The following is a 17165-nucleotide window of genomic DNA, read 5'->3' on the forward strand; positions in this document are numbered from 1 at the left end:
CACCTGCCCCCCGCCCCACCCATGGGAAGGGGCCTGGGACCGACCCCCCCAGGTGTGATGGGGCGCGGGGCGGGGGTGGGTGGGTGGGGGCACTGGTAAGGCTGCTGGCAGGGCGGGGGCGGAGCAGGTGCATTGCTGTCTTGCCTAACTGGGAGGAGTGGCAGGTGCTTCTGGGGCTGCTTTTGTCTGATCTGGAGACGCCAACCCCCCCCCCCCACATCTGAACTTCCTCACCCCGCAGGACCAGCGTCTGCTGTGAAACTCGTACAGAACATCTGACCTACCTTGTCATTGATTTCCTCAGAGGGCTGAAGGAGGGGGGTTGGGGGCGGCGAACTGGGATTATTCTGAGTTATGTGATCTGATAGGCATCGGTTTTGTTTCCTTTTTCTTTTTTTTTTTTGAACACTAAGAGATAATTTTATTTTATTTATTTATTTTTGTATATATATTTTTATTGGAGTTTGATTTGCCAACATATAGCATAACACCCAGCACTCATCCCGTCAAGTGCCCTCCATCACCCAGTCACCCCACCCCCCCGCCCACCTCCCTTTCCACTACTCCTTGTTCATTTTCCAGTTAGGAGTCTCTTGTGTTGTTTCCTCTTTCATCTTAGTATCCGTGCCCCCCACCCCCACCCCCAACCCCGTTTGCAGAGCTGTAGTCTTAACCACAGGTGCGGGTGGAGAAATTGTTCAAATCCTCATGTGGAAAGAGAAGACCTAATGCCCACAGTAGGCCCCCTGTGAAGAGGCCACCCTCTGTCCAGAGCTCCTTCCTCTGGGGCCTCATGCTTGTCCCCATGATGGAAGGCACCCCTCACGGACCTTGCTCTGCAGAGCTGTGGGTGCTGGCGACCTGCCCAGGCCACCCAACCTGAGCCTCCGGTCCCTCCAGCCATTGCAGGTGCTGCTTTCCCAGCCCTCCGGGGCCGGAGATGTTCCACCCTTCTGACATCTGGTGGGACCTTCTGGTGGGAGCTGTTGGGGTGCGGAGAGTAGCTATGCCCTGTGCGTAACGGGGTGGTGTCCTGGGTGGTTGGGTTTCTCTTTTCTAAGCTTCACCTAGAGGTTTGTTTACCCACCCCCCCCCCGCCCGCCCCTTACTACTCTGTGGCTTGAGCCCGTGGTCCCGTGTCCACAGCGCAGCCCCACCTTCCTGCCCACCCATAGCCCCTGTGGCCCCTCCGACCCGCCGCCCTCCTGCTCACTCTGCTGGCTGTGACCCCGGAGCATGCACTCTTGCCCCCTGCTCTCCTGTTCACTCCCAGCCCACTGCTGCGCTCTGGCCTCCATGTTCTCACACGCTCACTTGTCCACTGACCCATCTATCTCATGCTCTTTGTGGGGTTTGGCTATTGTTTTCATTGTGGTAAAAGGTGCGTCATATAAAATGACCGTTTAAACCATATCTGAATGCACGGTTCAGTGGCATTAATTATGCTCACATTGCTATGCACCTGCCATACCCTCCAGAGCTTTTCCGCCTTCCCCAGGGAAGCACCAGCCCCATTCCCTCTTCCCCCGGGTCCTGGCAACCACAGTGTCTCCTCCCATCTCCGAATCCGACTACCCTCCATGTCTCACATCAGTGGGATCTTGTGGTATGTGTCCTTTTGTGTCAGCTTCCTTTCACACAGCAGAACGTCTTCCACACGCCAGCATCCTTGCACTGATGCTCTGTCCGTCTCCGTCTCCTCCTGCACGTGCACATACTCACTCCTGTGCCCTGCTGTGTGCTGGAGCTTTGAGGAGCTAGGCTGCAGGTTCCCGCGCTTCCTGGAGTCCTGGGTCTCCAGCTCCCTGAGGAGACCTTGCATTTAGTGCGTAGGCCCAGCCTCTCTGGAGACCTTCTCTGCTGCACCAGAGTGGCATGGACCTGGAGTCCCCCTGCACACCCCTCTGTTTGCCTTTTGGGGAGGTGAGCTGGGGGCAGTAGTGTGGGTGGCCCACCTTTGTGCCTCCAGGCCGAGGCTCGTGCTGGACCCCTGATACACATGCTGGGCAGGTTTGCTGAGTTCTGGAATCCTTCACCTGGGCCCTTGGCCTGAGGACAGCCGTGTCTCCTGGGCTTATTTTGGTGGTGGTGTGAGTGTGTAATCTTAGCACAACACCATAAATAAATAACTCCTTGGCACTTCTTTGCCAGCTGACTCTTCCCTCCCTTCCTATTCCTCAGGGTCTGTGCTGTCCCACGAGCAGGTGGCTAGTTGAACATTGACAATGTCCCATTTGAGATGTGCTGTAAAAATGTAAAAATATGCTAGATTTCGAAGGCTTGGTATGGAAAAAAAAATACCCTCATTCATACTGTTCTGTGTTGATTACATTCTGAAATGATAATTTGGGTGTGCCAGATTAAATAAGGTATTTAATTTCACCTGTTTCTTTTTGTTAATTGGAACAAAAATCACAGGACCTATAAGCATTACCACTAGCCATTTTAAAGTGTATCATTTGGTAGGTTTGGTGGGTTTGGTATGTTCATGTTATGGTGCAGCCACCAGCACCGTCTCATCCAGAACATTTTCATCGCCCCCGAGAGAAATCCCACATGCATTAACCAGACAGTCCCCAGGTCTCCTTACCCCAGACCCCACCTCCCACTAATGTACTTGGGGGCTCTCCAGATTTCCCTGCTCTGGGCATTTCCTCTCTGTGGATCCTACATTTTGTGGCTTTTGTGTCTGGCTGTGTTTGTGTGTGTGTGTGTGTGTGTTTGTGTCTGGCTTCTTGCACTCAACCTAGTGTTTTCAGGCCTCACGGCACGTGTCAAAACTTCATTCTTTTTTACAGCTGCATAATACTCCACGCCGTGGCTATACCACATTTTGTCTATCGGGTTCCTCACTTGATAGATGTTTGAGGTGTTTCCACCTTTTGGCTGCTATGAATAATTCTGCTGTGAACGTCTGGGGACACATGTCGTACAGACACGTACTTGTGATTCTCTTGGGTATACCTAAGAAGAGGAGGGCTGGGTCGTGTGACAGCCGTTCAACTTCTTGGGAAACTGCCGAGCCTCTTTCTACAGCGACTGTGCCATCTCCCATTCTCCTCAGCCGTGTTTGAGGGTTCCAGTGTCTCTGCACTTTCTCCCATACTTGTCCATATTTATTTTCCTTTTTGCTGTTTATTCATTTTTAGCTTGAAGCCGTGCCAGTGTGTGTGACACGGTGCCCTCTCATCGGGGCGCGTGTTGCAGTGGCGACTGGCGACGGTGAGCGTCTCTCTGGTGCTGACTGGCCATTTGTGTATCATCTTTGGGGAAATGTTTGTGCTGATCCTCTACCCAATCTGTTTCTCTCCACTTTAATATGACTACTAGAAATTGTTAAGGGTCTGCCCGGGACTGACACTACCTTTCCCTTGGGTAGCGCTGCTCTGGGAGACTTTGAAATCGGTGAGGGGGATGGGAAGACTAATGAGTAGTTCATATTCTGCCTTCATTGTCGGCGTCCTTCACGGTCACCAGGACTGCTCTGTCTCCGAGGTCTCTCCCCGACACACTCACAGGAGTGTCCTTCCTTACACAGAGCTTCTCCAGGCCCCGCGGGGGACGGGGCTTAGTCTGACGGGCCTCTAAGTCAGGCTTACATGAGGGGGGTCTTGCCTTCAAAGCAGGTTATTTCAGTGAGCGAACCACGCAGAGCAGTGCCAGTGCGTGGGCCTTTTCTCCTCTGTCATGTGGTCTGCGCCGCACCTCCAGTGAGCTTTCCAGAAGGTCAGATTTTGAAAAGTTAGTCATTTACATCTTCTGGCGCTTTTAGAGCAGTCGGATTTATTGTCAAATTACTGTATTGAAAATTTACTACAACATGTTGAGCTGCTTTATCCAGGAGTCTGATACGGAAGTTGTTTGATCAAATATACGCGTGTCTCAGAATAGAACAGTGATAATAGATGTGTCCGTGGGTGGTTCATCCCGAGGTCTTCCGAGCCCAGTTTCAGTTACGTGCTGGTGGCAGTGACTGCCGCTGGGTGTCCCCGGGGGCCATCCACACGCGATGCCCTCCACTTCTCCCAGAGTCGCTCTGCACCAAAATGTGGAAAAACAGCAGGGTTGTTTAGAGTAGAATATAGAATTCATTTAAAAATAATACAGTTTAATGCAGATTTTTTTAATTGAATCTCCAAAAAGCTAGAAGCATTTTCATTATTCCCTGAAGATGATTTAACAAGATTTTCAATAAATATAAAACTCCATATAAAATATCCTGATGGCGTTCCAGGATCCTTTTCTCATTGACTTGGGTGCAATCTGTACTTTTCCATGCATAAATAAATAGATGGGGGAAGATAACTAAAATATCTTTAGAAGAATGGAGTTACATGGGAGACAGACATTTCCTTGGATACTTCCTCGACCCTCAGATAGTTGCAGACTCCGGGGTGGATTTCTTGGAGTGGGGCCAAGGGGAACACGTGGAGAAGGAACACGTGGGATATATCCTGGGGTGCCTGGGGACTCAGTTGGCTGAGCATCCAACTCCTGGTCACAGTTCAGGTCATGACCTCAGGATCGTGAGATTGAGCCCCGTATCAGGCTCTATGCTGGACATGAAGCCTGCTTGAGTTTCTTTACCCACTCCCCCACCCCTGCTCATGTGCAATTTCTCTTAAAAGAATACATGAGTGGAAGTGGAACCAGGCAGTAATTCTACTGGCCTCGCTCAGTGCACTCAAGGTACATCCGTGTTGTAACAGCACGTCGCCGTCACTTGTTTTAAAGGCCGCATGAGGGCAACCCCCGGTGGCTCAGCGGTTTAGCGCCGCCTTCCGCTTGGGGTGTGATCCTGGAGACCCGGGATCGAGTCCCACATCGGGCTCCCTGCGTGGAGCCTGCTTCTCCCTCTGCCTGTGTCTCTGCCTCTCTCTCTCTGTCTCTCATGAATAAATAAATAAAATCTTAAAAAAAAAAAAAAAAGGCCACGTGATGTTCCGTTGAGGGGCACTGCCACAGCTTCCATCCCGGGCACCTGTTGAGGATGGGTTGCTCCTAGCGCCCAGCTGTCCTGAGCACAGGTGTAGATCTCTCTCCAAGATTCTACTCCGGGTCTTTTTGGCTCTAGATGGAACAGTGGGCATCCTGCCGTCCCTGAGCGGTGCTGGTCGCATCCGCGCCGTGCAGGGGCCCCGTCACTTAGGCTTCCCTTCTGTCCTCCACCCCCTAGGCCATCGACTAACACTCCCCTTGGTAATCTGTCCCTGAGACCCGTCACTGTGATTTACTTCCTCTTGTGCCAGGAAATGTTCCATGTCCTCAGATCTCCCAAAATAAACATGGTTTGTTTGGCCAGGTTTCATTTCTGGGAGCACACCCCTGTACTCCAGAAAACTCTGTCTGAGCCAAAGAGAAAGGAAGGTCTGGGCAGAGGCCTGGGAGGAAGTGAGAGGCATGGACACGGGCGGTGGCGCGGTTGTCACTACCCATCGTTAAGTGGGAACTGGGCAGAGGCGTGTCTCCGAGTTGCAGGCAGCGTGTCCAGGGTGTGGTGTTTGCAGGCTTTGTTGGTCGTTACACAGTAGGAAATGTTCACGGCTCGGTGTGTGAACAAAGCAGCGCCTGCCTGTGTGAGGCGCTCAGATGTTTGGTATTCTAGTCACCTCTTCGTCGGATGTTTGCTTTTGGCACAGGGTCCAGCCCCCTAGCCTGGGCGCCTGCTGGGGGCTCAGAGCCCAATCTACCCGGATCAGACCTGCTGGGCTCAGGTTCAGGCTTTGTCTGTTTGCTGTGGAGAAAGCCTCATGGCCTTGAGTCTTTTCACCAGTCTGTGCCTCAGTTTCCTGTCCTGTAAAATGGGCTCATGTGCGGCCCACCTCTTAGAACCCGGTGTGAGGAGGGAGCCGACTGCAGAGGCCTGAGGGTCCCCTGGCCGGTGTGGGCATTTGTCACGTACACTTCACACCTTCTTTCCTTACTTTTCCCTTAGTTTTCACTGTTCTCCTGAGTCCTGTGTTGTCTCTTCCTCCTCCTCTGTTTTTGGTCTCCCCTGCTTGGTGTTACATCATGTGAACCCCTCCCCTGCCCTCCTGGGAAAATCCCCAGTTGCTGCTGCAGCTTTCGTGGAAGAAAGCACATCCTGGGGCCCAAACAGAGGCAGGATCCACTTAGCCCTTGAGGGTTACAGGCTGTCATTGGGAAAGCAAAGCTCTGACCCCGTGAGCTCCTTTCCGGCTGCAGCAGCATCTGCAACCCGTCGCTTCCCTGCCACAGACGCTGAGGCAAGGGGGGTGGGGTGGGGGAGGAGTGTTACTCCCTTTCCCCAGTTGGAACATCTTATCAAGACTCTTCGAAGTTGTTAGGTTGCCAGCATGTTTCATTTTGTGTTTATCTTCCTTGCAGGCAGTTTTAGTGAATAATATCACCACAGGTGAGAGGCTCATCAGAACCCTGCAAGGTGAGTTCTCATCCCCTCCTTGACAGCAGATGTTAGGCCTTTTAGGAAAGGGTCACCTTTCCTCTTGTCCTCTCTAGGGGTTCTTGTTCTAATCTAATGATGAGTAGGATCCTGAGTTACTGAGTAATCTTTACTGTATTTGTTTTGCCAAACTACAATTCCTTAAAGAGCTTTTTCCTTTTAAAAATGTTGCTGAAGACATTGTAAGGTACAGAATTCAGGTTCTCTTGTTTTCATAGGCTAAGAAGTATACAGAACAAATCACCTTATATATAGAACTGTAAAATATATGTGGTATATATAGGATTTTTTTAATTGAGTCACCTTGAATTTAGGTTTCCTTTATGAAAATTGTAAAAACTATCCAGCCCCAATCTAATTCCATTCTTTGCTGCCCTGCTTCAGTTGGCAGCCAGAGCTGGGTTTCCATCGGGCCTTGCAAAGCAGCAGTGGTCCAGAGGGCAGGACCAGGTCGGGGGCGGGGGTCAGCAGGCCCTGTGCTGCTCAGGGCCTGTGGGAAGGAGTGCTGCATCCCATGAGGCCGGTAGGAAACTTGCACTGGCTCCGGAGCCTCCCTCCTGCCTCTGGGACAGGAAGGTCTGTCTACAGCCACACTATCCAGAGTGGTGGCCACGAGCCGTGTGACCAGTGAACACTTGAAATGTGGCTATTGGGATGAAACTGGGTTTTAAATTTTTATGTCATTTTCAGTGATTTAGGATTGAGACTCCACTCTGTTATTGGTAGTGTTAAGTATCTACAACTTGAGTATATCCATCTACTTTTTAACTGTACATTTGATGAAACCTAAATTCAGATAAAGAATTCCTAGTGCAGACTTAACGTCTGGATTGAGATGTGCTCTGATTGTACGTACCAGATTTCAAAGACATAGTAGGAAAGAGAGAGTATAAAATATCTAATTCATAATTCTTTATGTTCATTATGTGTTGGCCTGATAATATCGTATAGCTGTTGGGCTAAATCAGATGTATTATTAAAATTAATAATACACCTGGTTTCGTTCTTGAAAATGTAGTTGCTAGAAAAATTACCTACGTGGCTTGCATTGTATTTGGACGGTGCTGGTCTAGATTCTCATTCTAAATCTGGCTCTAAGAATATGAGTAGGGGAGGATTTAGGGTCCTACAGAGTTAGGTGGGTCACTATTGCTGAGGCTCTGCAGAGCTCCCCTTTCCTTTGTGGCCTTGTGAGACTCATCTACATTGTGTCTACATTGTGAGTGTCAGTACTTCATCCCTTCTATTGCCAACTGTATTCCAGACCCATACTTGGTTTGATTATGGCGCTTTTTTTTTCTTTTAAAGATTTTATTTATTTATTTGAGAGCGAGTATGTGAGCTAGAGAGAAAGCACAAGTGGAGCAGGAGGGAGAGGGATGAGGGATAAGCAGGCCTCCCCTACCCCCTTCTGAGCAGGGAGCCTGATGCGGGGCTCCATCCCAGGACCCTGGGATCATGACCTGAGCTGAAGGCAAACACTTAACCCACTGAGCCACCCAGGCACCCTGGGACTTTAAGTGAGGTTTATTGAGGTGTAAGTTATACCTAATAAAGTGTGCCCTTTGTAGAGTTCTGTGTGTTTCAGCAAATGCACAGTCCCCTAGATGCCCACGTCATGACCAGACCCTGTCCCTCTAGGAAGTACCCCCCCCCCCAGCCTTTTGTCGCAGGTCCCCTGCCTTAGCCTCCAGCACCCACTGAGTGGTTCTGCATCCCTACAGTTTTAACCTTTTGAGTATATTCTAGAAATGCATGTGAGATGGAGCCGTGTTGCTGTGTGTTTTGGCATTTCATTGAGTCCTTCATTTTTATTTCATTTTATTTTCCCCCCAAGAGCCCTGTAGGCTTAGAGTTATGAGGGCAGACCTTGGGGTGCATGTTGAGAGCTGTGTCCCGGGCCCTGGTTGTGGCCTTCTGGCCCCTCTGCTGTCATCTCTTGGCAGCTTTTCTTTCCACCCAGCCTGACCCTTTGTCAGCAGCTGCTTTTTTCTGCAAGGCTTTTAGGAGCTCAGAGGTCAGGGCAGCAGGACTGGGCTGATGAATCTCCTCCAGGGAAAACTGCTGTTTCCCAGCCTGGGGAATGGGGATTATTTAAGTGAGCACATCTGGGAATGCCTGGCATGGGTGGATGGGTGGTAGGAGGCGGCTGGCAGGTAGCCTGGTGGCCAGGGGTCTGCATGAGTGGCTGCTGCCCTGAGCAGGTGTGGAAATTGGTGTTTCACAAGCTGAAGGATAAGTCTGCTGAGGACCAGGGGACATGGTGGCTTGTGTGTCACCTTGTGGAACAGCTCGGGGTTCAGGATGTGTAAGAAACAGGTAATCAGAACCTTCTAAATCATTTTAAGGGTCAGAGGTCAAAAACGTGATTTAAGTGAGAGGTTTAGAGAAGAGTCAGGGTGCATATTCTGGTCAGATTGCTGATTTCCAGGGCTTCCCCTGCCCCAATTGTAGAATATTCTCATCCTTCTCTCCTTCCCTCCTTACTCGCCGGTGTGCCATTGCCCACTGTGTTCTGATGTGTCTGCTGTTGTCATGATGGCTGTGCCCGCGACTTGCGTGATTCTGGGTCCTCCTCTTGGCTCAGACCAGTTAAAGGCCCTGCAGAAGAATTACGGCAAGCTGCAGCAGGATGTGTTCCAGTTCCAGAGGAACCAGACCAACCTGGAGCGGAAGTTCTCCTACGACCTGTAAGTGTGTCTTGGCCACCAGTGCACACCCCTCAGGGGCTGCTGTGTTCCAAGCCGTGGGAGCAGGCTGGTGGGGATGCGCTGTGCCCACCCCTCCCATCCTGGCATGTACAGGCTCTGCAGGAGGTGCAGTCTATCTAGGGGATGTGTCCTTTAGAAAAGTACACTTTATCATGTAAGTGTGAGCAGTGCCTCAGAAAGCCATGGAAAAGGACTAGCCAGTGGCTCATAATCCAGAATACACAGGAGGGTGGTGCTCTTCCCTAGTAAATGACTTATCAACATCCTTTGTAAAGTTACCTTAAGTTTTAAAATGCAGGTGTGCTGGTTAAGTCAATAATCGAAAGCCTTTCCTAAAATGTCTCCTTGAAGTGCAACAGACCTGCCCCAAGTCCAGCTCCTGGACTGAAGGGCATTTTGGCATCATATCAGTGATTTATCTCTAGATGTTGGCACGTAGACACTGTTTCTTTGAGGCTTTTAGTGTCTTTCCAAATTTCTACAGTGAGAATGGAATGCTTTTATTTTTCAGCTTTATTGAAGTGTGATTGGTAAATCATTATATATGTTTAAGGTATAAAACACGAAGTTTTGATATGCATCTCCATTGTGGGATGACATCCCTGATCAAGCTAATTAACCATAATCTTTTTGCATGTGTGGTGAGAACACCTACAATCTCCCCTTCTAGCTCGGTCCCACATACAGAACGTTATTAGTAATTGAAGTCACCACGCCATTTGCTCCATCCTCAGCTAACAGTATGATTGTGTTCTTAGTGGATGACCCTACACATTTACTTTTGGGAATATTTTTATGACCAAAACAATAAACTCAAAAAGTTAGGTAAACCCCATAGTAAGATAGTAAAAACCAACTTTTTTTTTTTTGAAGATTTTATTTACCTATTCATGAGAGACACAGAGAAAGAGAGAGGCAGAGTCACAGGCAGAGGGAGAAGCAGGCTCCATGAAAGAAGCCCAATGCGGGACTCTGTCCCGGGTCTCCAGGATCACATCCTGGGCTGAAGGTGGCACTAAACCGCTGGGCCACCCGGGCTGCCTGTAAAAACCAATTTAGAGAGTGGTGTAACTCGGGCACAGGGAGTCTGGGATTCAAAGGCAACCAGCCACCTATGAGCCCAGTCCTCCTTTCCATCTGCTGACTTCTTCCTCATCCGTGTCCAGGGTCGTACAAATTTTTCACATAATTGCCATCACTGGTAACATTTTTAAATCATTTTCCCCCACTTCCGTTATGTACGTAAAAGTCCATACTGTTCCAGAATGTTGTATCGTTAAAAATGGCTGGTTAATACTATGGAGGCACCACATTTAATTCATGATTTCCCTGTTTGGATATTGAGGTTACTTCTAAGTTTCGATTATTATAATTAGGCTGCTGTTAATTGTATGACTTTATGATTACTTTGGATTATTTTCTTCTAAAAAGGACTTAGGTTTAGTGTCATAAATCACCACGTTGCCTTCTACCTAAGTTTCCTCACCCCGCTGCCCTCCTTGGGATTCTGACGTCCTTCCGGAAAATTGTCTCTCTGTGACATCTTCCTGAACACTTTAAAAACAAATGCTACTAAAAACCAGGAAGCCCCAAATATATAAATATGCAGAGCACATGAACTAACAGTACGAGGGAAACATAATTAGAAAGTATGTATATGGAACCTTATTCAGCTCGGCCAGTGGTTCTCAATTTTGGGTGGTGATTTGCTCCCAGGAGACCTTGGCTGCTGCTACCATCCTCCAGCGAGCAGGGCAGGCCCCATAATACAGCTGTATCTGCTCAAAGGCCAGTTGTGTTCAGTTGAGAACCCCTGAGCTAGGCTAGTAACCAGCGAGATGCATTCAGACAAAAATGAAGACCGCCTCAATCTCATTATCATTCTCCTTAGAAGATACTGTCACACTCATTTCCTTCCCATTCATTGAAATAGGATAAGCCATTAAGACCTCACTTGATAATGTTGCCCCAGAGATGATGACCTAGCTGGAAATCAACAGTCGGCCAGGCCCACTGATGGGAGAGCCGCTCTGCTCTCCGTGTTGGAGTGGACAGTGAACAGGATGGCCAGCTGTGCTGGACTCACTCTTCTCTTAGGAAGTTGATGGCTAGATTGAAACAACTTCCGGCTGACATCTGTACTGAAGTAATCCTGCCCAAAGTCTTGCATGTTTCCTGGGGATGAGGTTCATGAGATGTTGGAAGCTGGAAAGAGCTATTCTTACTTTGATTATAGACCCTTTTTGAGAATCTGACAAAAGATATGGACCCCTTGTTAGCAATATCTGCAGAATTGTGCATTCACATTGTGGGGAAAAGCATCTAAGGCATGTCCACACGTCCTCTGTTAAAGCACCCTGGCAGTCTAAACCTTTTATAGAAGGCAGCGCTGGGAGTGAAAGAGCTGACAGCAAGGCTAGGTTTCCTGATGCACAAGTTGGTGTTCGTTCTTCCTTATCAGCATCCTCACTTCTCACTCCTGGCACCTGTGGCAGACAGCACTAAGCCACCACTCTAGCCCTGCCTTGCAGGCTTTCTCCAAAGCACTTAGGATTAGTTTCTCACCTGAACTGCTTGTCATCTCCATGCCATGAGAAAATAGTTTGCAAAAACTATTCCTGGAATAGAACACTCCTCTGATGATTAGCATCCTGGATGATTGGGTCACCCGCCTTCATAGATCCCTGTATGGCATACATTCCATTTATAGTATTCCAGCCATCAATTGCACCAGTTAGAATAACTCTGGCGCCTGTGTCCTGTGAGTGTCTATGCTTGAACTGAATGGTTACCATGTGCATGTAAACAGAAGCCCACCTGTGGCTCTTCAAGAAATCACACTGTCACTGTCCACATGATCTGTGTCCTGGAATTTGAGCTTCATTTTGAGGTGATTTCCGTACTGCTGTGGAGCTGGAATGTGGAAAGCTGTCCTTCACCCACAAGCCTGGGAAAGAGAGGCTCTTTGTACTTGATTTTGGCAGGGCTGAGAGCAGGTGAAAACAGTATACCTTACCTATTCGTAGGTTTGTGCAGGGTCAGGAATGGCTGTGCACCTGCCCATTTGCTAGTCCCGAGCTTCTGCAATACTGTCTGCTCACAGTTGGGCATGTCTGGTACTGTCAGGATATCCGCGTCTCTCATTTTCTCCTGTGGTTTAAGCTACTGTGTACGTGTCTACCCCCTGCGACTTGCATGTTCTTGACAGTTTTATTTAAATTAATTTTTTTTTGGTAAGTCTTCTCTTGATCTGAAAGCTGTCCAGGGTCTGAAGTCTGTCTGTTACTCTTTCTACAGTACCTGATGCCCTTCTCTGGGTGTGGTTCATTGAGACCCACTGAGTCCTTTGAACTGGAGGGCACATTATAGGAGTTACGGGCAGCAGGCACTCAGACCTGGTTCTGAAGGGCCTGTGACTCTGGGGAGGCAGCTGTGCTGCGGAGAGAGCCCCGTGCAAAGCCAGGAAACCCCAAAGTCTGGCTTCCGGTTTCAGCCTGTCTCTCTCTCTGACCCGGGTCAGTGTTACACATACAGATCACCTCCAGCTTCATTATTTGCACAAGTGAGTGATTCTCCCAATTATTTTACAACCCTGACACACAAGATTTTAAGACTTTAAAATAAATTCTAGGCTGAAAGCTACGATGATGTCCCAGAATATCTTCGCTAAATGGGGGGCCCAGGCCTGATTAGATTCTCTGCTCCAGCAAAGGTTCTCTTAGACCAGCTGGGAGTCCTCCAGTTCATTTTTATTTTAGTTTTTTAAAATAAATCTTAAATTTTGGAAGAGTTTTAGGTTTACAAGAGTTCCTGTATACACGTTGATGTGTATTTACCTCACAGGTAATACACTGATGTAGATACATCATTATTAACTAAGGTTCATGTTTTATCCATGTTTCCTCAGTTTTCCCTTAATGTCCTTTTTCTCTGCCAGGATCCCACATTACATCTGTTCATCACGTTTTCTTAGAGTCCTCTTGGTTAAGACAGTTTCTCGGGCTTATTTTTTATGATCTTGATAGTTTCAAGGAGTATTGGTCAGGTGTTTTGTAGAATGGTTTCCAGTTGGGATTTATTGGGTGTTTTTTTCATGATTAAACTGGGGCAACACATTTCTGGGAGGAAGGCCACAGAGGTAAAGTGCAACTCTCATTACTTTGTGCCAGGGGTACATACTCTCTGAATGGGCGCTGTGGGTGTTAATCGTGATCGCCTTACTGAGGTAGGGTTTGTCCAGTTTTGTCACCATGAAGTTACTCTGTCATTTGTCCTCCATGCTGCAGTCTTAGGGAGGAAGTCTGTGTGTACAGCCTGCACCCAGAGACTGGGGAGTTGTGCTCCAATCCTGTAAGGGCAGAGTATCTGTATACACTGCTTGGAATTTCCCTGCACAGGAGAGCTGGGTCTTTGTACCTCTCTGTTTATATCAGTAGGGATTTAGGAATATTTATTCTATGCTTTGGGTTATAATCCAGTACTATTTAATTTTTTTTTTTTTTGCTCCCATTGCTCCAGCTTCTGTCCTATCCCCAGCTTTGTGCCCCCGCCCCCTTTTGAGCACTTTGTTATACATTCTGGCACTGGAAGATGCTCCAGGCTCTTCTGCATGTGCTCTTCCAATCCTAGGATCACCCAACCAACCATTTCTCTAAGGAGCTCTTTTTTAGATCTGGGTACTAGGTGTGTTTGTTGCTGCTGGGGTGTGGTGGTTTCTAGGTCTCGTCAGCTACAGAGGAAAGAGCCCTGTGTGTGCTAACCCGTGTGATATACAGACATTGATGACTATTTCTGTGTGTTTTCAGCTGCATTCGTACTAAACCAAGTGTAAGTTCATACTGGTGTCTCCAGTTCTAGTCGAAGTTAACATAACAGCATATACTTGCAGATGTTCTCAACTTGGGACAGTAGCAACTATTGATATTTTGTGGCTCAAAATATCTTTGAAACTGCTTGTGGCAAAGACTGGCCATTGCTTATCCAGATCCATCATTTTCTCCCCCCGTGTAATTCCTGCCTTTCCAACCCCTCCTAGCAGTTAATTATGGCCCAGTGACCAAGTTCTGGCCAGTGGGGAAAGGCAGTGGTAGTGCAGGACTGTAGGAAGGCTTCTGAAAGTGAAGACTGTTCACTGTACCCACTCTCCTTTACCTTTCCTCCTTGTTCTTTCCTGCTGCCTGGACTCACATAAGATGGCTGGACCACTGTAGCCATCTTGGATCATGAAGCTGGAAACCAGTGCTAGGATCATGAAACAGAAAGAAAACCTGTATCCCTGATGATTCAGAGCTGCTGCTGGATTGCCTACATCAGACGTTGATTTGTGGAAGAAGCAGACTGTTATCATTTGACCTTTGTTTTACCCAGCCAAACCTTATGCTAACTTACCATTTTTTGAAAGTGCCTTCAGCTACTACTTCTTAAACAGTCATTTTCATGAATCTTTTATTACCCAAAAAAAGACTTCTTAGGGAAGGTCATTTAAAATGGAATCCTAAAGAGTAGGAGGTAGAGAAGGGAGACTAGCACTTGTGAAAGAGAAACTCGGGGAGCTCAGAGTGGTCTGGGTGAGGCAGACTATCCTGAGGTCATGGAGGTGAGCGAACAAGAGCTGTATCTTGGGCATGGTTGTAAAGGTGATTGGTTATGTTGGCCCCACTGGGAACATCATCCTCTCCTTCCCAGATTCTGATGACATGGATGTTAGATATCTATCACAGTCATGGAGAATCCCCCAAGTGGGTTTGTTTTCTTTTTTTCCCCCAGTCTGTTTTCTCTGTTATTTTGATTGGGTAATGTTTGTGGTTCTGTTTTCTGGTTCAGAGTCTCGCCTCCCTTCTCTATTTGCACTCGTTCCTTAAGTTCTTTAATTTTGGTTATTGCATTTGTCAGTTTGAAAATTTACCCGTGGTTCTTCATGTTTTGTTTCTTTGCTGAGACATTTGTTTTAAGTGTGTTTGAATTGCTCACGGAAACATTTTTATGGTGGCTGTTTTGAAATGTTTTACCTTCTCTGTCATGTCGGTGTTGGAATTTACTGATGGTTTCTTTCCACTCAGTTTGAGATCTTCCCAGTGCTTGAGGTGACAGGTGATTTTCAGTTGAAACCTCTGGTTGGTGGTACAGGCTTATCTTCCTGTCAGGTGAGGGTGGAAACACAGGCTCCCCATGTGTTCTTGTGTCACACTGTGGTGGTCTATAGATCCCGGGCCCCTGGCCTCTTCAGATGATACCCACAAGTTCCAGGTGTTCTCATGGCACCTGTACTCTGTACCTGAACCCCTCGGGGTTGGTAATTCTCTAGGATGACTCACAGAACTCAGGGAAGTGCTATACTCACGACTACAGTTTTATTATAAAGGATGTATCTTGGTAGAGACTTGGTTTTAGGTCAGTTGTAGTTGACACAGCTCCTTTCCTGATGGAGTTGGGGTGCCACCTTTCTAGTACATTGATCTGTTCACCAACTGGGAAGCTTGCCAAGCCTCATCACCCAGAGGTTTTATCTGAGGTTTTATTACATAGGCACAATTGATTAAATCATTAGCCACATGATTGAACTCTATCTACTCTTCCCCTCCCCTGGAGGGTGGTGGTGGAGCTGAAAGTTCCAATCCTGTAATCATATGGGTTTGGTTCCTCTGGCCACCAGCCCCCATCCTAAGGCTTGGTGAGGCAGCGAGTAAACTCAGGTGTGGTCCCCAGGGCCTCCTTCCACTAACAGAAGACCCTCCCATTGCTCAGGAAATTCCAAGGACTTTAGGAGCTCTGTGCTAATTGCTGGGGACAAGAGCAAATGTGTGTGTGTGTGTGTGTGTGTGTGTGTGTGTGTGTATTATACTACAGGTTGTATTTTTAAAAATTATTTTTTCTAACCAATATTAAATTCACCTGTTTTAGAACAGTGTGGCAGTGTGGCATATTTGTAGTAAGTTTCAGTCAACTTCAGTTTTCTTGCCATTGAATAACTGAAACACATATTTTGCCCTACCTTAGGTGTCCATTTGAAATAAAGAGCTGGAACCAGGAAAAAGATGAGCTGTGTCTCATATTGACACAGTGGATTCCACAGTTACAGCAGGAAACACTTGCTATAGAAACGCATCCCTAAATATTTGTGTTTTCTTTTGCTTTCTTTCACCATAGGAGCCAGTGCATCAATCAGATGAAAGAGGTGAAGGAGCAGTGTGAGGAGCGAATAGAAGAAGTCACTAAAAAGGGAAACGAAGCTATTGCTTCCAGAAACCTAAGTGAAAAAAAGGACCAAAGCCAGCAGGTAATTCTGGGTTTTTGCTACCCAGGATTCGAGAAGGCATCCCTCCTCTCTCTTCAGGCACTCTGTTCCCTTATCTGCTGATTTCCTCTATCTCTGCTCTTGCTTATGGGTTTGGTTTCCTGAGACACAGCAGCCAGCCCAGGGGTGTTGCAGCTCTGACAGGGCCCTGTCCTTGAGTTCAGGGCTTTACCAGGGTTACTTCCTTTAAAGTCTGCAGCCACCCTGGGAGAGCATCACTGCTATTTTGAAGACCCTGACACCCATAAGGCCCCCACCACCAGCTGGTCAGTGGTGGGGCTGATGAGCACCCACACTGGCAGAGTGTGTGACGCTTGGCCCATGAAGCTGCTGCTCAAAGCCTTCAGGAAATCTATGTGTTGGTTTTAAATATAGCAGTTTTATTGAGAGATAATTCACAGACCATACAGTTCGCCCATATAACAGTTACAATTCATTGGTTTTTAGTATATTCGCAAAGTTATGCTGCCATCATTACAATTTTAGAACATTTTCATTTCCCAAATAAACCCCATAACCGTTAGCTCTCCCATTCACTCCTAGAAAACCATTAATCTACTTTCTGTCTCTATAGATTTGCTTTGTCTGGACATTTCATATTAGTAGAATCATATACTATGTGGCCTTTTATGTCTGGATCCTTTTACTTAGTGTAATGCTTTCAGGGCTCATCCATGTGTTTGTATGTATAATTACTTCTTTCTTCTTTGTGGCTGGATAATGTGTGGATAGGCCA

The 17165-nt window shown here is 47.6% G+C and overlaps 1 protein-coding gene across 1 annotated transcript in view; it reads left to right on the plus strand.

The window, feature by feature from the left end:
- Window positions 1–17165, plus strand: part of GOLM1 (golgi membrane protein 1) — a 52879-nt gene that overhangs the window by 22520 nt on the left and 13194 nt on the right. The window contains 3 exon segments of the mRNA XM_038526920.1: window positions 6349–6403; window positions 9012–9114; window positions 16282–16411. Of these exon segments, the coding sequence (XP_038382848.1) occupies window positions 6349–6403; window positions 9012–9114; window positions 16282–16411 (288 nt within the window).

This window comes from Canis lupus, chromosome 1, assembly GCF_011100685.1.
Source record: "Canis lupus familiaris isolate Mischka breed German Shepherd chromosome 1, alternate assembly UU_Cfam_GSD_1.0, whole genome shotgun sequence".
Lineage (NCBI taxonomy): Eukaryota > Metazoa > Chordata > Mammalia > Carnivora > Canidae > Canis > Canis lupus.